Source organism: Lytechinus variegatus, chromosome 7 (genome assembly GCF_018143015.1).
Source record: "Lytechinus variegatus isolate NC3 chromosome 7, Lvar_3.0, whole genome shotgun sequence".
Classification (NCBI taxonomy): Eukaryota; Metazoa; Echinodermata; class Echinoidea; order Temnopleuroida; family Toxopneustidae; genus Lytechinus; species Lytechinus variegatus.
Genome location: NC_054746.1, coordinates 42,433,227 through 42,456,836, shown reverse-complemented (window position 1 = coordinate 42,456,836; position 23,610 = coordinate 42,433,227). Strand labels below are relative to the sequence as shown.

The 23,610-nt window shown below is 35.2% G+C and overlaps 1 protein-coding gene across 4 annotated transcripts in view; it reads left to right on the top strand.

The window, feature by feature from the left end:
• LOC121419357 (tectonin beta-propeller repeat-containing protein 2-like) overlaps nt 1-17,621 on the top strand; it is a 49,245-nt gene extending 31,624 nt beyond the window's left edge. For 3 of the 4 annotated variants that reach the window (XM_041613784.1, XM_041613783.1, XM_041613781.1), the window contains 12 exons: nt 98-232; nt 947-1,107; nt 6,627-7,081; nt 7,398-8,279; nt 8,790-10,449; nt 10,998-11,136; nt 11,500-11,713; nt 12,674-12,763; nt 13,086-13,313; nt 15,779-16,069; nt 16,320-16,469; nt 16,820-17,621. In XM_041613784.1, coding sequence (XP_041469718.1) covers nt 98-232; nt 947-1,107; nt 6,627-7,081; nt 7,398-8,279; nt 8,790-10,449; nt 10,998-11,136; nt 11,500-11,713; nt 12,674-12,763; nt 13,086-13,313; nt 15,779-16,069; nt 16,320-16,469; nt 16,820-16,968 — 4,554 coding nt within the window. In that variant the 3' untranslated portion in view covers nt 16,969-17,621. The remainder of the gene's footprint in view (nt 1-97; nt 233-946; nt 1,108-6,626; nt 7,082-7,397; nt 8,280-8,789; nt 10,450-10,997; nt 11,137-11,499; nt 11,714-12,673; nt 12,764-13,085; nt 13,314-15,778; nt 16,070-16,319; nt 16,470-16,819) is intronic. The other variant, XM_041613782.1, reaches the window with a different exon arrangement.
• Nucleotides 17,622-23,610: the final 5,989 nt, after the last annotated feature.

Sequence of the window (23,610 nt, the reverse complement as noted above, 5' to 3'; positions counted from 1 at the left end):
TTATTGATATGTCATGTATTTATATATTGTACTTTATTCTGTTCTCTCATAATAACTATCAATCAATATAATCTCTGAATGATTTTCCTTCTTCCAGGCTAAGAAGTTTGTAATAGAGAACTTACATGACACCAAGCCAGTAACATGTATTGAATGGAGTAGTAATGGTATGAAATTATTCACTGGAGACAATCAGGGTAGAGTCATACAGACAACTCTAGATTTCTATGAGGTAACTATTCACACATGCTCACCAATGTTTGTTGTCTTCATATATGCCACTACAAAATTCCTGCCTTTGAATTACATAATTTCTCTTTTTAGTTTTTGTCCCAAGTTACCAGATAAATTTGTGGCAGTGCATTTTGAACGATTTTCATTCATTTTCAATTTTTTAAAAAAGAATTTGATTGAAACTGCTTTGCAACCAAGAGACATCCTAACAAGAATTGTCTCTGATAATTTTTGTGTGGTCACTTTTGATTCCATGGACATTGTGAGTAGAATTTTGCCGCGGGTGGCTCTGAATATTATTGGTACCATGTAAATCCTAGAATATAAAGTAGAAGCCCTATCACAATGAATTTCAGATAATTTGCATTCAACTTCTAGAAAGATTTGTAAATTATGTTGAACAATCATTTGTTTAATGTGTCTTTATTTTGTGTTCTAGAATATAATATATTATGATTAACCTGCAGCATAAAGGGATTTAGATTTACTTCGAATGACCTTCAAATATGAAGATTATCAGTAGTTGTTGTTGTCACAGGAATTATTTTTAATTTATTATTTTAATTAAGACGTTTTCACATTTACCTTATTATCAATGGTATAAAATTTATCATTAAAAAAGTTTTCACATACATATTTTTTCCAATGGTACTTTGAAGTTAATTCGTGTATTGTTTGTGATGATCATATACAGTCCTTGTCTATTTCCTAGAATCAATGCCAAGCGTCATGCGTGGTAACAGAAGAGGAAGCAGTGGTACAGCTCAGCTATGCTCACAAAAAACTTCTTGTTTCAACAACCGCACGAACTATTATCTGTACACCAGAGGAAGATAATAAGATAGTACAGGTTGGACAGAAACCTAGGAAGTCGTAAGTACAGTTTGATGTCATAACCAATGTCATTATAATGCAATCACACTACATGTCGCAAGAAGATCATTAGTGTTTAGGGAGATAATTTCACCTTTTTTAAACCCTAAATAGACTGGGCTATTTCGACGCCTAAGAAGACTGGGGGGGGGCTGATTCAGCCCCCCTTATGATCTCGGCCGTCGATCGTGCGATCGAGACGAAAATTGGCACACGCGTTACCCATGGCATTATCTACAAAACTATAACATCATATTCTGCAAAAAATCTCATGTTTCATTAATTATGCTAATTTATGGGTAAAATCATTCTAATTTATAAATAATGCCCCTGAAATGCTGATTTTTGTTTCACATACTCTAGATAGGCACCTGATCAAATTTATTTTTTTAAAAATTCAACATCACATTTATTTTCTAATGTATTCTATTGTTTTCTAAATTTCTTATGTATTTTTTTGGTTTTCGACTTTTTGTCTTATATTGTTTTTTCAATGGAAATTGTCGGGGACTTCATTTTAACCATAAAAAAATTAAATTAATTGATTTTAAGCAGTAAAAGGAAAAATAATGATACATTTATGAATTTTGGCTAAAAACACTATTTGCATTGGATTTGTACACAAATTCACGTTTTTGAGTAATTTTGGGTCTGCATGCACTTACAAAATGTTGCGTAATTTCCGAACCGCGTACCCGGAGGTCACAATTTTGGTCTCAAAAGTTGCGCGAGACTTGAAAGTAAAAAGTCAGCGAGCGACGCGGTCAAAAAATTTTGCGCAGCAGATTTATCGCGAAAAATGTTGAGGGGGGGCTGAATCAGCCCCCCCAGTCTTTTTAGGGTTAAACATCACCAAGAAAATATATCAGGAATGTTCCAAATAATACCTTAAAAGGGTGGTCTTGACCCCCCCCCCCCCCCGGACAAAAGTGAAGTATAATTTCTTCTTGAATCTTGATGAAAATCAATTAAACCATTACTTTGGCCCTTTCCAAATATGGTTCAACAAAGATGTTTTTCCAGTTATGATGGTGATAATACACACACACTGTGGAACTGTCTATCATAAGTACCACAAAAAGTGTGCTTCCCGTCATTTAGATGAAAATATTAATACCTAATGGCATACCATGTCCGGTACTTGTTTATATTCTTTGAGTCTGTATCTGTAACTACACTTCTGCAGATGTACTATTTGTTTGAAAAGTTGGCTATTATGATTTTGCACTTGTCACATTATTCCAAAGTTGACATGTATTTGTGAAAATTTGCATAGTAATTACATCTGGAATAAGTAGAATAAGTAGCTCAGTCTAATTTACCTACTCATGAACACGACATATTTAGGAAAGTATCAGAAGCATTGTCAAGGATGAGTTTTCATTGGATCAGGTATGTTGCGTTATGGTGGAATAATTATCAAAATATCAAATGTGTTAATTTTGCTGTTCGTTAATGTGCTTAAATATACATTATGGCTCATTGTATTATCATTTGTGACCAGCCACACCAAAACAAACAATAAGTTGCCAAAAGTGAATTTTAAGCTTTCCATTGAGCCTGAAAAAGCACAAGTTTTGATGTTCAAGTAGGGTTTGATCAGACATGAGATAAGCACACTATGCAATCTCTGTGAAACTTCAACTTAGTCCCCCCAAAATATGGTCTCAAAGAAACTCTTGCACCTGGTCTTTTATTTAACTTTACAATGTTGACAGTATAAAGAAGAAAAATTATTCATTCAGAAAGCTAATTTTTTAAGTTAAACTTTTTGAAGACCAAGATACTATTTTAGCCAATCACAGGGAACCTTCCCTGGTGACTTATTGTTGCTTTAGAGGTGGCAGGTCACATGTTTACAATTCCACTATTACAAACATCTACCAAATTATACTGTTAAAATTTACAAATGAAATAAAACTCAAATTACAATTTGTGAATACAACAAAAACAATCTAATTTTAATACAAATTTGTATGTAGATAAATCGACTTATTCCATAAAAATGTTTCAACTTCATGAATAGATCTTTTAGTCTTATACAGAAACTTTGCCTCATTCTATGTAACCAACATTTCGGAAATGGACATTTATTTTAAATAGTAAATAGCAACAGTAAAAACAATTTAATATTGCAATTTAATATTGCATCACTTTTATCTTCTTATATGACAAAGTTTAAGTATTTATTTATTTGTGAAACTGAATCATCATTTACAAAATTTCCCAATATACATGTAACTAGCATGGCATTAATTTTTGTTCAACTACTGCATTTATAATCAGTTCTAGACTTTGCAAAAGATATATGTGTCCTTCATTGTTGATATATATCAATGCTCAAATGTTTTATTATTTTTATATATATATATCGTTCCTTCAAATTTATGAAATATTTATCTCATGCCTCTTCTGTACTCTCTTCATTTGTCTCCAATGCAAGAAAGACCAGACATCATGTTTAAAACTGCTGATAAAAAAGATTACATTACAGCAATGTAATGCCATTAGTCAATTCCACACATGAGTGAATCTGTTAGAAATATTTGTAATAGTTTGCTTGCTTGTTTGTGAATTGCCTTGACTTCCTTTGATGTGTAATATATGACGAGACATGTAACTATTTCACTTAAGATTTAACATACATGAATTTCTGTTTAATTCACAAAAAATTTACTTGATATATTCCTTACATTGTTATGAGTAAGTGTGCCAAAAATCTCATAAAAATTTGAAAGAAATATTATATGATTTTCTTGGAAAATCTTGGCTAGTCATTTTCAGATTGAAAAAAAAATGGTGCCCCATGTCTGCGCAACCACTCACTTTACACTTGATTCAGTGATTTTGGTGAGAAGGGCTACATTTCGATGCTGTCACATGAAATGCCCAAAATTTATCTTTTATCTAACATTCTGAGTCAGAATTTTAAATGAATATCTGTCCATGTATTGCAGGTACTAGGTGTCAAGTTTATATTAGTTGCGTATCTTTTTCTATAATTGCGCAGATACGCGCGCACACTGACAAAAGGGATTGCGCAGACTTGATGGACCTTACCATACTGGGTCTGACCTGTTATAATAGATTCAAATCAAATTTGACTTGAGATAGATAAGTTTGATTTGAATCACCTGTTCTAACACTTGAACTTGTCACTCCAACAATTTTCTGCTTACATTCATAACATTGTGGTTTTCAATCACAGTAAGATAATTATTAGGTATGTAATCAAACCATTTGACAGAACAAGGGTTTTCTATATAAACATACATTGTTTATACAAATTCTGACAGATAATGTAATTTCCTGATTTAATCCAAGGATTTCACTAAATTCAGGATTATCAATATGACTGTCAGTACTATATACATGTATCTGAAATCATGTGAAATTGATCACATATTTCCTAATGGCCATAGCAATGTTTTGCTGCACATTTGTTTCCTTAAACTTAAAGCCCCTCTTAAGTTTGGGTAAATCCCCTGATTTTGATAAAAATAAAAACCCTTAAGCATAGAATGAGCTGAAAATTAAATGACATATTAAACCTTATAACGGCTTCATAAATTCAATCACTAAATTTGTAAGAAAAGCATTCAAAATGCCTTTATAGAGGTACTGTAGAAATAAAAGTATTAACCAAGAGATGGTGCTAAATATCTTCATGTAACATTCAAAGAATCAACTAATAATTGATTATGAGTCACTACAAATTTCTTTTGTAGGATTTTAATAATAATTGTAAAAATCACATTATGGAATATTTACCAAATCTTAATAGATCGGCTTTAATTTTTGAAATATGATAAACAGGAAATGCGCTCCTTCACTCTATTTGCAATTAAAACGCAGTTCATGCCATGCTTAGTTTCAGTATCTTGATAAGAAATGGGTCCTTGGATGGAGTGTGGTTGTGTTGTGTAATTCTGACATTTTTGTGATGACAACATATAATCATTTTAAAGGACAAGTCCACCCCAACAGAAACTTGATTTGAATAAAAAGAGAAAAATTCAACAAGCATAACACTGAAAATTTCATCAAAATCGGATGTAAAATAAGAAAGTTATGGCATTTTTAAATTTCGCTTATTTTCAACAAAATAGTTATATGAACGAGCCAGTTACATCCAAATGAGAGAGTCAATGATGTCACTCACTCACTATTTCTTTTGTAATTTATTATATGAAATACGAAATATTTTTATTTTCTCGTCATTGTCATGTGAAATGAAGTTTCATTCCTCCCTGAACACATGGAATTCCATTATTTTAACATTTTGTGCTTCAGGCAAGGAGGTCCTAATCGTCAAATTCGTAAAAATTGAAATATTGTATAATTCAAACAATAAAAAACAAAAGAAATAGTGAGTGAGTGACATCATCGACTCTCTCATTTGGATGTAACTGGCTCGTTCATATAACTATTTTGTTGAAAATAAGCGAAACTTTGAAATGTCATAACTTTCTTATTTTACATCCGATTTTGATGAAATTTTCAGCATTGTGCTTGTCTGATTTTTCTCTATTGATTCAAATCAACATTTTTCTGGGGTGGACTTGACCTTTAAATTTAATCTACTTTTTCTTTGTACCAATATCTCTCTCCATGTCATTATTACCGTGAAAGCTTTGCAAATTAAAAAAAGTCTTATTTGCTGATCATTCATTTTCATGTACATTGTACCTCTATATGTTATATTTCTCGAAAAGTTAAATTTAGGTGAAGTAGCGCATCTGGCTAGGGTGTGCTTTAAATGGAAGCATTCATAGATTTATTTTTCCAATTTGTTTATGGAAGTACATCTTGCTTAAACATGCAAATCTTACTTTTGGTGTTGCTGTTTAGCTGTGATTAGGCAACTTGTCTAGCAGGATGCCCATGATGAAAACACTATGGCCCAAATCCACAAGGGTGGTCTCGAAAACCGACGGTTGAGTCCATGGTTTATGCAGATTTCCTGTATAAATCATGCTTATTTTACCGCGTACCGGTAAATATAAAAAATGTCCAATGCTGATGCGCGCTTTTGTCACAGTGCGCCATATTGACACCTGTTGCCGTGGTTATCCACACTATTTTATTCATGAGTCCACTGTTTTGAATTAATGAGTCAACTCTTCAAACAGTGGACTCATGAATAAAATAGCGTATCTAACCGTGGTAACAGGTATCTATTTGGCGCACTGACAAAAGCGTGTATCAGCATTGGAATTTTTTATACACGTGCCCGATACGCGCTAAATTAAGCGTAATTTATACAGGAAATCTGCATAAAACCATGGATTCAACCATGGTTTTTCAAAACCATCTTTGTGAATTCAGGCCTATATGTATTTTCATTGCAGCTCTCCACCATTCCCCATTTTCTCTATGTAATGTGAGGATTGGTATTGCATGATTTCTTCTTGTACTTTTGACATGGTGCCCTAACTCAGAATATTATGTGCATTAATTTGCTATATAAAATATCTAATATAAGACAAACATAGTATTTCCTTTTATTTATCTTGCAGTACTGGAAGCTATGGTGCCCACTTTGTTCCAGGCCTGTGCAAACCCAGCGATGCTACCACCTATGTCTCTAGACCTGGCTGGAGACTCTGGCACACCAATACTGAAGGTACTGTCCTGGAAACCATCATGTTCAAAGACCTCATCAGCAAGGAGCATCCATTGATTCAACTGCTTCCAGATACCCCACCAGAAATAATCCCACCACCTACTGATCTTCAGCTTGGCGTCCTCCTTCCATTCAGTGATGGCCTTCTGGTGAGCTGGTCTCTCTCAGCTATTGTTATCCTACAGCCCTTTGGACCAGAGGGTGCCCTGGTTGTCGGGAGTAATTTTGGTGAGCTTGGAAACTTGGTGTCGGTTGCTGTGACCAGACATGAAATCTTTGCCTTGAGGAAGGGATGTGAGCGATGCCTGGTCCGCATTGCTACTGCTCCTGAAATGACTCTAACCAGAGGTAAGTCAATCAAAAAGATTGACTAATAATGGATCTTTAATCTTAGTACTTTCAGCTGAAATGTTGAGCAAAATAAACACAATTGTTTACAAGGGATTGCAAACTAAGACAACACCATCAGTTTGTTCAGATATTTTGTGTATGATTATTAATTTGGTATGCATTTGCTTTTATTTTAGATGTTGAATATCACAGCCGATTGCTCTTGTTTGTTAAGTAAATTTGTACTAGATATGATTATATTGATGTTTCACAATACATTGACTTATTGATTAGGCTAATTAATTAATATCTTTCTATATTTTCCTTTTTGTAGAACCATCTAAATCAGAAAAGGATTTTGGTAAAATCCAAATCACCAAGCTGACAGTTACTGGTAACTCTTCCCAGATGACCTTGATTCCTAGTGCCACAGTGTCCTCAGATAGGATGACCTCTACTAGATTAAAGAACAAGTTCAGTTCCATGCGAGGTTTTCTCAGCAAAGCAGCAGATGACCTGGCCGACAAAGCTGCTGAAACCAAGAATAAAATGGAGAGGAATATTGAGCGTTCGTTTAAGTTGAATCTTCCCATCCCTGAGAAGTCTGAAGACACTGTTAGCATTAAGAGTGATAGATCATCTATCAACGATGGTGAGCAGCAGAGCTCCGATCCTGGGACCCCTGAAGCCATGCTGTCAGAACGATTGATGGTCTCTGTCATAAACTCAAGCAACATGAGTGGTGAGCGATCCCCATCATCTCCTACTGCTCCGTTCAGAAGTCCTGCCAACTCCTTCAGTGGACATGAAGTTGAAGTTAGGAGTAGATCAAACTCTCATGTGAAAGAAGCAAGTGCTAATGGTGTCAGCCAGACTGAAGCGGATGAACCTAGCAAGGAAGACACAACGTCAGCAGAGGATGAGAATTTAGCAGTTACCAGTGATGATCCTAAAGAATCCTTTAACAGTGCTATTGAAGTAACTGCTCTGAAAGGGAGAAAACACATTGCTGCTGATAGGGTTTCTATTGTAATCACTGAGGACCCTGAAGAGGACCAATCAGCAAAGGTCATTGAGAATCTAAGCAAGAGACAATCTTATGCATCAAAGACTTCCCAGGACACTTTTGAGAACATTGACGGTGGTTATTCGGATAGCATTGTGTTCCAATCAAAGCCAAAGTCAAAAACAAAGAAGAAGAAAAAGACAGTTAAAGGTAACCACCTTTATTTATTTCATTTATGTATTATTAATTTTTCATGCCTCTGTTCTGTGTCAGTGTGAATTTTGAATCATTTACATAGTCCTCAAATTTTCTGCAAGTGTTACAAAACTGAATTATTTTAGAGGATACTAATTGGAGATGAACTTTCCATATTTCAAAGCAAATAAAGAGAGTACTGTTTTTATAGCATGTTTTCACAAATCAATGGTGCTTTTTTACCACTGATTTATTTTGGATGTATAATTCTTCAAATTAATATGATGTATTTTTATTAAGAATGACCTCCAAATAATGCTATATCACAAAAATGCAAATTCATTCATTCCCTGTTTTTGAGTAGAAATAAATTCTGTAGATAATGGCATTACTTCTAACTTGATTTGACCACTTATAGCAGTGCAAATGCACTTGTTCCTGGACATGTCCAAAGTTATGGTATGTTGAATACACCTGCTTTTGTAAATCTTCTTCTTCATTTTGTTTACATTTGTTTGTTTGCAGGTAGTAAAAGTTCTGCATCTGTTGTTGAGATGGACCAAATATCTTCTCCAGGTAAAGTTCTTGATGGCGATCCACCAACTCCTAGTTCCAGTCCTCGTGTAACACCAAAGTTAGGATCTATTCAGGAAGGAGAGGAAAGAGAAGTATCTTTAAGATCAGGGGTTGATCCAGAGGCAGTTGCAGAAAGATTAAGAGCATTTCCTGTTGATGTGGTTGATACATCTGGGGGGAATGGTGTAGTGGAAGGTACTGGCAAGAAAGGTGATCAAGGATCTGACATTGATCACCCTGAAGAGAGATTACTTGGTCCAGATGTAATGAAGGATGATAAATCAGGGAAATTATCACCTGCTGTATCTTCTCCAAAGCTTAGCATCTACACACCGCCTTTGTCACTAAGATCCAATACTGATGAACTTGTAAAAGCTAACAATGTTGAGAATTCTCTGGAATTAGAGACACCTCGGAATGAATACAGAATTGATACGGCAAATAATCCTTCAGAGTCAGGATACCCAATGAATGGTCATAGATTGGCAGGGACTGGATTGAGCATAAGTTTACCAAGGTCTTTGAACTCTAATGATATGCCACCTAAGAAAGATGGTGATGAATTGTCCCCTATTCTTAGTCCCAGATCACCAAGGTCACCACGTCGAATGTCTGCAGAGGAAGAAGAAGGGAGACAGGCAAGAAGGTTAGGTGTTATAATGGAGGATTTTAACTATAATAAAGTCCCTGAGGAAGATAAACAGCCAAGTCCAACCACCTCTCCACGTCCACTTTCTCCAGCAGCAGCTCAAGAATATGATGATTATGTATCTCCTCTGCCAGTCTTGCCACCAAGAAAGAAACACATGCTCCTCAATAATGTTGTTAGACAATCTGCAGCAGGTTCAAGACCAACATCAGAGTTTGAAGATATCTATTCCAAGTATAGACAGACTGTGATTATGATGAAAGAATCTATTTATATTGAGGATCCTCCAGAGGCTGTCCGTAAAGATGACTCAAAGGAAGCCTCTCATAGTGACAACTCAGAGACAGAAAGTCAAGAATCTGATGAAGGAGAGGGAGGAGAATCTTCTTTGCCAGACAGCATACAGCAGAAGCTTGCTGGCAGCTGGATGCAATGTACCACACCAAACTATATATACCAGCTCATAGCATCTGAACGTCACATATGGTATGTGGACAACCGTGATAGAGCTCATCACAGTCTTTCATCGGCTATAGCCTGTAAATGGAGCAAGCTGAAAGATGCACACTGCCGCTTGCTTGCTGTGTCCCCATCTGGAAGTATAGTATGGCGTGTGAATCCTAAAACCAGCCATGCCTGCTCAAGTGCAGCAATCACCCAGCGCAGTCATGTTGGTATCCGGTGGATTGATGTCTCCAAGGATGTTTCCCACGTTTGTCTTGATGAGAATATTGCATGGATCATCAAGAACAATGGACAGCTGTGTGTTCATAAGGGAATCAGCCGAGACAAACCTTACACCAAGGACACCTTCATTGACAGCAATGTCCATGTTCTGCAGATTGCAGCTAACAGTGGTGTTGTGTGGGCAAGGACAGCATCACACAAGGTGGTGTACAGAGCAGGAATCACTTCTAGGAAACCACAAGGTCAGAACTGGATGGAACTACCCGATGATGAGTAAGTAATGCCTCTAGTTTCCTGTGAATATTTGGCACATATGGCCCTTCCTAATTAAGATATAATACTGGTATATAATACTGTAAGATGCTCAGTAATTTACTTTTGCTTTATACAATGGCACAGAAGTCAGTTCATTAGCAAGATTGGCAAAGTCATGTTGATTCCAAAATTTCAAAATGGACCAAAATTTACCTAATTTCTATTTCAATAAGATTTTAAAAGCTTTAAGTTTGTAACTTACAAATTTCTTTTTGAGTCAAAGTGCTTTTAATCAACATTCATTATCATTTCCCATTCTTAATATATTTTTCATTTCTTTTCCCATCATCTTCTAAAATATACATGTATTTTGCTTGTATTGCCAATTTTCTGTCCTTCCTTTTTGTGTCTTTAATGTTTCTTCATCATTGCTACTCTCCTTTACCACTTTCCCATGTGAAATCTCATCCTTCTTCCCTGTTCCTCCTCGTGTCCCTACCTATGTGGTGTCTTTGGTTTGTTGTCTGTCTGTCTCTGTCTTTTCCCCCTGTCTCTTCTATATAATGGACCAGGCACTTGCAGATGGTGTGTATAGCTCTAGACTCAAGGAACACTGGCTGGGCCATAGATCATGATGGTATGGTGTGGTTCAGGACAGGAGTTACAGTTGACAAACCAATGGGGGATGACCAAAAATGGTGGCAGGTGATGTTGGAAATATATTCAGGATGTTTCGCTTTATGGCTGTGCTGATGGTTGTGATGATGATTATGATGTTGTTGATGATGATGGTGATGATGATGGTAGTGGTGGTGATGATGGTGGTGGTGATGATGATGATGACAATGATGTTGATGATGATATTTTTTTGCTACTGCTGCTGCTGCTACTAATGGTGATGGTTGTGGTGATGATGATGATGTTAATGGCAATATTTATGTTTATAATGTTGATCTTGGTGATGTTAAAGATGATAATTGTGATGATGATATTGATTTTGATGTTGATTATGAATATGATATTGATTTAGATAATGAGGATGATGAAAGAGTCTGTTTTTTGTCTTAGGTGTGTATGAGTGAGTACCTAATGGAGGATCCCAATGTCCTGCGTATGATGGTCAACATGGCAGGGTCGGCAACCAAAGTGGACAGAGTGGTCAACTGGCTCAAGAAACAATGTTACAAAGCTACAGCCATTGCTGCTAACTCATCAAGTGTGTGGGTGTGTAGCTCCTATCACTATAAGACCACACTGCATGTGTCAAGGGGTAACCTACTTGGTAAGTGTGACTGTTAGGATGTGGAATTGAATCGTCATGACAGAATGATCAAAGAAATGATGAGGGTTCAGTCAACATTTATCTAGGCAATTCCATGAAAATTACCTGTATGTGGGATCTTCTGAAATCATTTGTCTCTGTTAGCTAATTCTTATGAAAATCAGCAGTACTTGTACAGATCATGAAGTGACTTATCAAATAAATGGAGAAATTGGGAGTTGGATATAGGAAAAGTTGACTTTTTTTTACTGAATTGCCCTTCTTAAGATTGAACTGTTTACATAATACCAGAGGAAAACAAAAAGAAAGGCAAGAAAAATGATTTTTTTTACTGAAAAGTGGGGAAGGGACGTATGACAGGTAGAGGGTGGTTACGAGTAGGAGAGTGGAGAAAAACCTCTCGTACTCCAAACTCAATGGCCCGTATTCTCAAAAGAGGTTTAAATTGTACCATGGTACAAAACCATGGACTAATATAATTATGCTTATTTCATCGCGTACACAAAGTTAAGTCCAATTAAATGCGCGCTTTCTGCATAGTGCACTTAAAATGAAGCGTTAATTAAATAAATCTGAATAGTCCATGGTTTTGTACCATGGTACAATTGAAACCTCTTTTGAGAATAAGGGCCAGTAAGTTTCTGAGTGTGTAGCTCATATTACAATAAGACCATACTGCATGTAGGAAGGGGATCGGTAGCACTTGAGAATTGAGAGGATTTGAAGAAGAAAATGAGAGGGTGGCTCTCATTCCTAGCAAAAGAGATAAAAAGAAAGAAGAAAAGCTGAGGTGAAATTTATAGATGTTCACACTCCCAATTCATGAGGAGAATCCCATCTTGATTTATCTACTCATTAACCAACCAATTAGCACCAAATTTGAATTAGATTTTGAACTTTTGTAGAATTGAAAGCATTGGCATGCAGTAAATAGAAACATTTTTTACTTGTCTTTTGAAGGATCTCGATGGGAGCTTTCCAACCCTGTTGGTCTGGCAGCATCGGCTACATGGAAATGTGTTTGTGCTTCACCATCTTATGGACCCAGTGGTAAGGCTTGTCTTGTCTTGATTTATTTTCTGATTATATTCCCCCTGTTAGAACCATTTTGAGATGGATTACTTTAGAAAATTTAATTCAATTTCTATCTTCTTGTGCTCTTTCCTTTTCCTTTAAATGCCACATAAGCTTGATCTTTTTAATGATAGAATTGTGTCAATATTCTACTCAGTTAAGCACACTAAAGCTAATATTCTCAGAGTTCCAATTTAGAATTTACATCGTAGGGTGTTTTAGCTAACTTGATGTTTGTATATGTGATATGAATAAAAAAATAGAGATTGCATATATGAATTCATCACTTTTTTTGTAGGTATGATTTGGGCACTGCAAACTAGTGGAGAGATCTTCTGCTTCTCTCCAGAGAACCGTAAACCTAACATGGTACAATCACCTGACCATGTTGTATTTGAGTACATAGGAGCTACATCAGACTCTGTCTGGGCTCTATCAACTAACTGGGATATCTATGTCAGGATGAACATCACTCAACGCTGTCCAGGTGGTACCCTATGGAAGAAACTTAATCTAAATCAGTTTGGTAAGTGTGTTGGTTAACATTAAATCAATTGTTTGGGCATTTTGATGTGTTGTTTAGATAGAGGCAGATATTCAGATATAAAGTGATTGGCAAGTATTCTAAACTCAGGTGTGATATGATTGTCTGTCTATGATGGTTTTTTACCATTTAAGTATGAGGATTGATCACAGTAAACATATAGAAAGAAACATACAATATAATTTTTTTGTTGGCATTTTAGTTTCGCACAGTATTAGCACAGATATGACCTTGGTCTAAGTAAAACGTGACATTACATTGTGGGCCTCTGGGTTGTTTGTTATTCTCAATGAGTATCAAGGAATGGAGTTAGGAGTGGTAACATTTCCTTATACGGTCGTCATAACAATTAGTCTTTTATTTCAACATATGTCCTTTTTTATTCCGTTTGTACTGTTTATTTATTTATTTTATTTCGTTTTGTTTACCCAGGGTAACCCCATCAGTGGACTAAGCACTGTTTTTCTTGGGGACCATGCATACAAGTAACAAATACATACATATATTAAAAAGTACAAACAATGAAAATATATTAAGCAAGGAAGAAAATATGTTCAAAGAGACAAGCAACCTGCAGGACACACACAGATATACTGAAATAATGTGTGTATGTAGAACAAAAGTCAACATATATATTGTGCATAAGCAAATCCAGACAAGTATATATTCCTTATGATTATTGATTAATTTTATGTTTAAACTAGAATTTTAATTCGTCAGGAGGACGAATTAGGTGATCTGTCTCTGATTTTCATGATCACGAATACAATCACCATGTATATTGAGATCAATACGATGCTCATATTGAAAACTTAACTTTTATTACGAAAAGAACATGTTGAATACTCTTGAAAAGAGGGAAATGAGAATATGTGAAATACATGTAGGTGTAGGCGATACACATTGTACATGTTATAGGCCCATTAAAAACGATTTTAACCTACTTTATTGTGCGATATTTGAACTAATATACCTTGTAATGGTGATTAAGGAACATTTGCGAAAAGTTGAAAAAAAAAAAATTTATGTCCAATTTTGGGTTCGAACCCTCGACCTTAAGGATGTAAGTAAGTCTGGTGCCTTACCAATTAAGCTGCACTGTATCCCATAGACTTTCTACACAAGCAAATTAAGAGGATCTCAAATCCAATTTTGCAAGTGAAATACGGGCATGATCCTGGCATCTTATCGGAAAACGAAGACCACATTTGCGATAGCTTACAATCTCAGCTACAACATACTTCAAGCTCAGAGAAAACCAACCAATAGAAATGGAGATATAGCTCGCGAAATAGAGGAATGTAAAATACAGTTTTGAGAAAAAGTCATTTCCCATAGAGTTTGCACACAAAATGAGCGAAAATGACATGCCTCTATAACTTGCCATTTTTCAGGATGATCCATTCCTTTAAAAGTGAATTTAGGCATCACATTAGAAAGAATATGTCCTCAGCTACAACATATTGAAAACTGAGCGAAAATTGACCGATATTTACAGAGTCAAGTCTACATAATTGTAGATGACGTCATAAGTACCAAAATGGGAATTTTGAGTTCCGACGCCACTTTGATGACGTCATGATAAAATTTCGGGTCAAATGTGACATGAAATCACATCTCCCATCCATACTCTATTCGAATATGAAAAAAAAATGGGGGTCAACAGACTACTTTAAGAGCTATAATGAATTTTGTATAGGCATGTTTTTGCACATATATTGTCTATGGTTAGTGTGCGTGCGCGTGCTGTAAAATTTGATGGAGGCTAATTCCTTTATTACTTGTCGTAGAAGGTTGATCAAGGTATCAAATTGTTCAGAATTATATTATCAGTGCAATGATATGAAAGAAATTGCGATCCTATGTTTTATAGTGCCGTTACGCGCGAAAACGCGCGCGTAACCGTGCGCGCGCAAAAATTTTTGAAACGCTTAAAATGACCTGATTCGTACTCTGTTTGGGTCAAAAGGTGATTTTGAGCATTTTAAAATTTTGACGCGCACGTCGTGATCTTTACATGACCTTTGATGACATGGGCAGTTGACCCTTGACCTGAAGTAAATGTGATGTAAATATTGTCAATTTCTGATAATTAATAATGAAGATATGATTGATAATGTGATTTTACAAAATGGCGTCTAGATGACGTCATGATGACCTTTTGACCTTGAACTTGCTTTATACACATCACATGATAAGTCCCCATATCTGATGATATTTTTAAGATAATTGATGATGTAGATTTTGAGATTTTGTGCTCACAAGAAGAGGTGGGAAAATAAAAATAAATAATAAATAAGAAAATTTGTACGAAATTAATAGTTGATCTGTCAATTGACAGATCACCTAATAATCGATTGCTAAGCATATGAGTTTGAAGACCGGTCTTTTTTCTATACAATCTTGACTTCATATGATGCTTAATTTCATTATATCATATATATCAGGTACCCGTCGTATTGTACACTTCACCCTTGGTAGTGAGACAGTATGGGCGGTAGATTCTGCTGGTGACATTCACTTCCGATACGGTGTCCATCTTCCAAAGCATGATGCTCTCCCACTAGCGTGGGTCCCTGTGGAAGGAAAACCAGTCGGTTATGGAGTACACTTTACCCATGTCTTCTGTGGACCATCCAATGACATAGTATGGGCTATTGATAACAAGAAGACTGTCTATGCTAGGCAGGGAGTGTGTAAGAGTAATCCTATTGGACTTGGATGGGAGCCGGTAGAAGGTAAGTTATTCAGGTCATGCTCATAATCTGCTGCATAAAAGTAACTTTTATGGTAACTTCACAATGCAATGGTAACAAGACTCACCAGCCAATCAAAATGAACAGGTCATCACAATATAAGTGTGACTCTAATTAAATATTCCATTTTAACGTTTAAAGACTTTTAAACTATGTCTTACACTATTCTGTGCATGTGTATTAGAATCATGTCCACTTGAACATTTGTTATTGATTCAATGTTTTATTGCAGGTACTCAGGCTACTCAGCTGTGTATGAGCACTGATACTGTGTGGGCTCTTTGTCCAAATGGAGAGCTTGCATGTCGTTTTGGTATCTCTACTGACAATTCTACAGGGGACTATTGGAAGAAGATATCAGGGAATTTCAAATATGCAACAGGTAGGACTGCGACATAAAGATTGGTATATTTTATTTGTTGATCTCATTTAACTAATTCCTTTGATTCTGTTTTACTAAATGACTGAATATTTTGTTTTTTCATTAGAATAAGTTATTATATGAGCAACGTTAAGAGCTTATGGTATTCATATGATTCTGTAGAAAGTATTCTTGAATCACTTCTGCATTAAAAAAAAGTAATGTTTATTGCGATGTCTTTTTTTATTTAACTGTTGAATTTGATGTATCTTTCTTAGCTTCAAAAAGACCTGAGTGTGATAAATAATTCAAATCTTCAAAACTCACACAAATCATAATTTTATTTTACTCCTGTGCCATTTTCCCTGCAGTTTCTCAAAATGACGAACTATGGACAGTTAATAGTGATGGTCGTTTGTTCCATCGACTCACTAAGATGTTCATTCGTAGTCCATCCACCAAAGCTGCTACATCCATGGAGAGTACTCTACCAGGGGAAGATGATTGGGAATTACTCTGAGCAATCCCAATACTTGCTTCATCATCCAATCTTAATATTGGACAAGCATGTCTTATCAAAATTTGATGAAATGTAGATTAAGCATGGAAGAATTAGAAATATTAAAAATTCAGAATATTGATGAGTGAAATCTGGCAAGGGCAGTGTATTGATAGATCTACATACTTTAATATTCATCTTTTGGAGGGAATCAAAAGAAATGATGACATCTCTCCCTCAAATACACACACTTCAATAGTCAAAATAAGAATTGTCGAGAAATCGAAAAGTGGTGTGGTTTGGGGGGTTGCAAGAGTCTACCTGGCAATCCTGACCAGATATGCTCACTCTGCTGTGACTGTGAATAGTCTATAGATTCCATCAAGATTGTCAAGAGATAAGTAATAGTTTCAGACACATCCTAACCTTAGCTACTACTTGTCTATAAGGATCACCTGTTAATAGAGGGTAGCATTTCCCTTTCTTTTAATCTGAATTCTCACTGAAGTTTCTACTAACATCTCACTCACATGGATTGTATCCAAAGACTAGCTTAATGGGATACTCCAGACTGAAAATTAATGTAAGTGATTTGACGAGAGAGTAAAATCAGACAAACAAAACTATGAAACACTTCATTAAATTTTGATAAGGAGTAACCAAGTTATTACAGGTCAAGTTTTTGAAAAATTTAAGTCAAACAGTTATATTCATGTCATCATGAATATGAGAATTCCTCTTTTATTCTAAAGGATTAAATAGTTATCTTGGTTAATGCATATTCATATGTACTTTATTCTATCCACATCAAATGTGTCAAGTCACTTGGAGTTTAGTCACAGTAATCATCTTTTATGAGCTCTATATTGATTTCATTGTCAATATTAATGCTCAAGACAGTCTTGGTCTTGAGTTGAGTTTCAATGTGAACTTGCTGGAAATGTATATTTTATGGTAGCATGTTTGCATTAATTTCAATTCTATTGACGATGAGGACCTGGGGGCCTTTCATAAAGCTGTTCATAGGTTAAGAGCAACTTTAAGAATGACTGATGATCCTTTCTTACGCGCTAAACCATCGCCAATAAATGTACCATTTACCACAAGAAAGGATCTCCAGTCATTCTTAATGTTGCTCTTAACTTACGAACAACTTTATTAAACACCCGCCGGGTGGGTGTTTCATAAAGCTGTTCATAAGATACGAATGACCTTACGCACGACTGGTGATCCTTTCTTGTGCTAGGTGATATCCCTATGTAATTGAGTTATGACCTAAGAACATGTTCCAGTCGAGCGTGAAGTCGTTCGTAACTTTACGAACAGCTTTGTGAAATACCCACCAGGGGCCCATTGCAGAAAGAGTTGCAATCAATCGTAACTCTAAAAAATCATGCGCAACTTGATTTTCAACCAATCAAGAGCGCGCATTTGGGACTTGCGATTGATCTTTTGACTTGCGTTTAAACGCAACTCTTTCTGCAACAGACCCCAGGTCTGTCTGCGCACTGGTGCTGACATCTTATCTCTGTTTTGACTGATAATTAGGTGATGATAATGGTATATTTATCCAGGGGAGCTAGATCAGTTACGAAAACTGTTCTCCCAGTGGCCTGGGCCCTGCTATTATTATAGGTTCAATATACTGGTACTATATTAAAATTTGGTGAAATTCAGCAAAGAAAGAAAACCACAGAAACTAGATTGAAATGATTTTGTAATCCTATTGACAATTATACATTGCTGCAATTAAGTTATTTGATATATGTTTGCCTTATTATTTACATGTAGACATTTTTTCCCTATTCAATATGTATATGTATAGTAAGAGAGAGAATTTTATTATCACATTGAACCTAAAGTGTTGTACAGCTCCAATTTCCAATGTCATCTGTGCGTACTAGAATTATATTATCTTCGTTGTATGAGTATGGTATTTGTTTAGCCTTGATGTAATTATGCAGTACAGGTCTCAAACAAATATAGACACATGCTTTCAGTATTACAACTGACCAAAGTAAAATCACTTTGATCAATAAACAATCTTAGACAAAGAGAGCTAAAGGGACTAGTGAGTTGATGATGACAATTTGAAAATGATATTGTGTGTTATCTTTTCTTGCACTGTACTGCAATAAATGTACATGTTTGCTAATTTATAATGATACAGTATCCAAATTTCACATCAACCATTTATAGCATTGAATATAAATGTATTTGGCTAATGAAAAGTATCTGGTTATAAAGTTATTTAATTATAGAAAAAAAAGAAAAGGAATAAAACCCTGGTGGTTTTTCATGAAGCTTTTTGCTTAGACATGACTTTATGAGCGATTATTGACTTGGAGCCTGTTTCATAAAACCTGTTATAGGAACAAAGTTGCAATAATAGTTTAAAGCTACTGAAATTTTCACTTGTTTTTCAAAGTATACTTCTGTGTAACTTATTCTTAATTTCCTGTAACCCAAATTAAATTCTGACAAAAGGTGCACTTTTAATGCATAGGAATAGGAATGTTTACTTTAAGCTGATGGGAACCAAAATGATCTAGTAGCACCCATGAAAAGGTCCCCAGTCATAACTTGTAAACAGCTTTATCACCCCTACCCCAGGCCCTTGAACACAAAGTTTGAGTATTGCAGTCACTGCAGGATGGTCTAACATAAACAGATAACATTTTGCATGTGGTTTTGCTGCAATAACACTTCATTAACCAATTTGCTTAATCTTTTATGATACTGATCCCAGAATTTTGTTGAGAAATGACTGGCCTGTCGTAGCCAATCACAATCAGGGTCCAGTAACACAAAGGTTAGCAATTAATCACACGCCTGATTTTCATGATTGATTGTACATTGTAGTCAATGGAATCAATGGTAGAAAAATGTTTTACTATCATTGCTAAGCTTTGTGTTACAGGAATCTGGGAATTTTAGTTAGGAATAACTATGGGCTCTCAATTCCGTACTTTGATTCCAGCTGCTTCAGCAGTTCATGACATTGTACATGAAACAACTATGCCACACCATAATCATATAGTTTTTCTAAATCATAAAAAAAAATGTATCAAAGGTATTATTATAAAAAATGTTTATCAGCTGTCAGTGTAATGTCAGTTTTCCGAAGTTTAAATTAGAATCTGTCTTCATTGAATTGGGGTGGCCATATTCACCCCACTCTCCTGACAATCATCCTTGTCCCCTCTCTCCAATTTGAATGATCCATTGCTTGCTCCACCCTTAATCCAACCCTTGCTACTCTTCTTTTCTGCTTGCTTCTTCTTCAACCTCCCATCTCAAAAGCCCTCCTGAAAATGAAACCTTTGGAACAAGATAGCTTGTGTGAAAACAGAAAAATCGAAGAAATAGATCAATGAAAGTTTGAGAAAAATCAGACAAATGAGAAAGTTATGAGCATTTGAATATTGAGATCACTAATGCTATGGAGATCCTCACATTGGCATTGCGAGAAAGATGTATGATGTCACTTATGAGCAACTCTCCCCATTACTTTATATTCCACTTAACTGTCTCTTTTATCACATCTATCAGTAGATCATGTGTTCTTTTATAGGAGGGCATGTAGTACAGATTTTTAAAGCAAAAAGATACATTTTGGAGGTATTTTATAGTCCATCAAAGGGAAAGTTGTTCACATGTGACATCACATATCATTGCCAATGGGAGGATCTCCATAGCATTAGTGATTACAATATTCAAATGCCCATAACTTTCTCATTATTTGTCCTATTTTTTCAAACTTTCTTTGTTCTTATTCTTTGATTTTTCTGTTTCGACACAAGCCTACTTGTTCCAAAGGTTTCATTCTTTAATTTTCAAGTTTCCTAAATGGAAGTATTAAGCTCTCCTCCCCTTCAATCAGATATTTTTCATCTTTGTCATTGGTGTGTTTTGCAATCAATTTAATATATTCCAATTTAGTGCCATCTCATGTAACACTTTGTCAAGTGTATAAATTTTCAGTACTCACATCAGTAACTGTAATGTCTTTTGTATTGTCCATTATTTTTTTATCTAGACAAGAAAGGAAAGAGAAAAATCATTGTTAATTCATGCGTGTAATCAAAGGTGATTGTAAATTGAAAAAAATCTGATTAATAAGTTATTTGTAATACTTGTGATTAAATGGCCTGTTAACAGCCATATTCATTATCCAATATAATGTTAAATGATAATTGTACTATATATAAGGTAACCTCTTTTCTTTTTCACTGTACTGTTGTTTTTTAGGGTTTGCAATATTGAAATATTCTTTTTGTGAATTGAAAGTTTGTTGTTTTCTTTTATAACAATTGTGAGAAATATAGAAAATTATATATATTTATGAGAGAATCAATTAAAATATACAATCTCAGTTTGAATTGTTTGCTGTTTGTTGCTACTTTTTCTAGTGTCATTTGCTTGTTGAAGGTTTATTTAACAAAATGAAGACTCTATACGTAGTATTAGCTTTCTTAAGAATCATGATATTGCTCATGAGGATTTATTCATCATACAATTCCTACAATAAAATACTACTGTATATATACATGTACACAAAGAAAAAAAAAGCAAACTTATATTACATATTTTCAAGAGTACTCTTACTGGAAGGCAAATGACATTATATTACATAGGCAATATAACTTGGAATCAAATAGTTCAAAATGGTATCATGTAACAAGAGCTACAAAGATTGATATATTCTAGGTTTTGATGCTACCTAAATGAACATAACACTGTTACATTCACTGCTTCTAATCTGCGTTCTTGATGTATGCGCTACTGATGAGAACAAGCGTGAGGTATAACCAGTGTAAACTCTGATGGCGAATCTCAATAGACTATACCGAAGTGTGACATCTTAAATTATTTTCATTCAAACCAGGATTATACTATCGTTTTTAACTTATATAATAAGTTAATAATTTTTAACTTCTATAATATGACAGTGCTTGTGGAAAGTTTGCAGAGGAATCTTTTCTTACAGGCATCTGCAGGTCAAGCCAGGATGCATATTATACTACATGTATTTCGGGGGCTGTAGTGTTTGCGCACAATAGTCGGCCTCTCAAGGCTATTGGCCCGTATTCTGAAGTCGGGTTGACTTAAACTCCAGTTTAAAGTTGTGGTTTAAGTATGGACAGCCAATTGTTACATAAATCACTAATAATAGAGATTTAATATTTCACCCCATTTAGCTCTCAAATCATTCATAATTGTTAAGGAAGTATAAATAGATGATTGTCTTCACCTTCGATGAATCAGGAAAAGCAGAGTAAACATAAGAAACACACAATGTACATGTAATAAAAATTTTTAGCACAGAGTTTGACCATAGTCTAAGTTAAACCTGACTTCAGTATACGGGCCATTGTGTCCTAAAAACGGCTGGGTCTGAACCTGACCTGTAGTACATCTAGAATACAGAGCAAATATTGTGCCTTAGCTAAAACACACAATGTGCAGGGCATACCTTTAGGATACATTGAAAACATTCTCATGGGTGAAACAAACTCTGCCTAGGTTGAATCTCATAGGAACAGAGAAATCTGTTTGAGGGATATAACACATGTTTTAGAATAATCTGGAGGGCGATTCATAAAGTTGTTCATAAGAGCGACTTTAAGAAAGAATGAAGATCCGTTCTTGTGGTAAATGGTCTATTGAATTGGCGATGGTTTCGCATGTAAGAAAGGATCACCAGTCGTTCTTAAAGTCGCTCTTAGCTTAAAGCTTTATGAAACCACACCCAGGTCTAAAAAAATGCTTTGAGTTAGGTGATTATTTGACGAATAGGTCAACTTAGGCAGAGTTACCTGCATTTGGGATTCTCTTAAAGCCTTACAAACGGACATACTACACTTTTCAACGTGCACTCATCACTCATCAGATTATAATCGCACGAGTGTACAGGACAGCTAGAATGAAACGTATAATAGAACCAAAAGACAATGGACACTAAATGACGAGCTGTGATCAGCTGTAAAAGTTGAGTATGTCTGTTTTTAGGGCTATTTTACAATTTTGTGATACCAAACACTTATCCATTTTCCTTGATAATACAATGAAAAATCAGTTTCAAGTAGAACGTCCTACCTGCAATACTTGTATTCTGTTTAAAAAATATTGCAAATTTCATAAAATGTAGGCTTTACAGTATGGCAGTGTGTCCAAACTTCTCAAAGTTCTGTATTTTGAATATCAATACTAATTATGTAATAAGACAAAGTACCATAAGCACTAATGTATGTGGAACTGTGGAAAACTGTTTTACTATGCGTTGTTCAATTTCCTCCAAACTTACAAAAGTCAAAGCATCTGGGCTCATAGGCCTGTATTCAAAATCAAAATTTAACTTTGAGAATAAGTTAGCAGAAGAAATCAAGCTAAATCCCAACCATGGCATAATTTCCTTCAGCAAGAAATTGATCCACAATATGCTGCACTCAACCCAGGTGAGGTAAATGGATACCTGGCAGGAATTTATTCCTTGAAACGCAGCATGCGTAACAGCTGCACTGCTAAAGCCAGGGTGATTATGCTGCATATAGTGTAGAGCGCTTAGAGACAAAGTACGTATTAAGCAAGTATAATTATTAAATGTCAAAAGCTTATAAATATGTAAACAAGGAGACAAATAAAGAGAAGATCACTGTATGA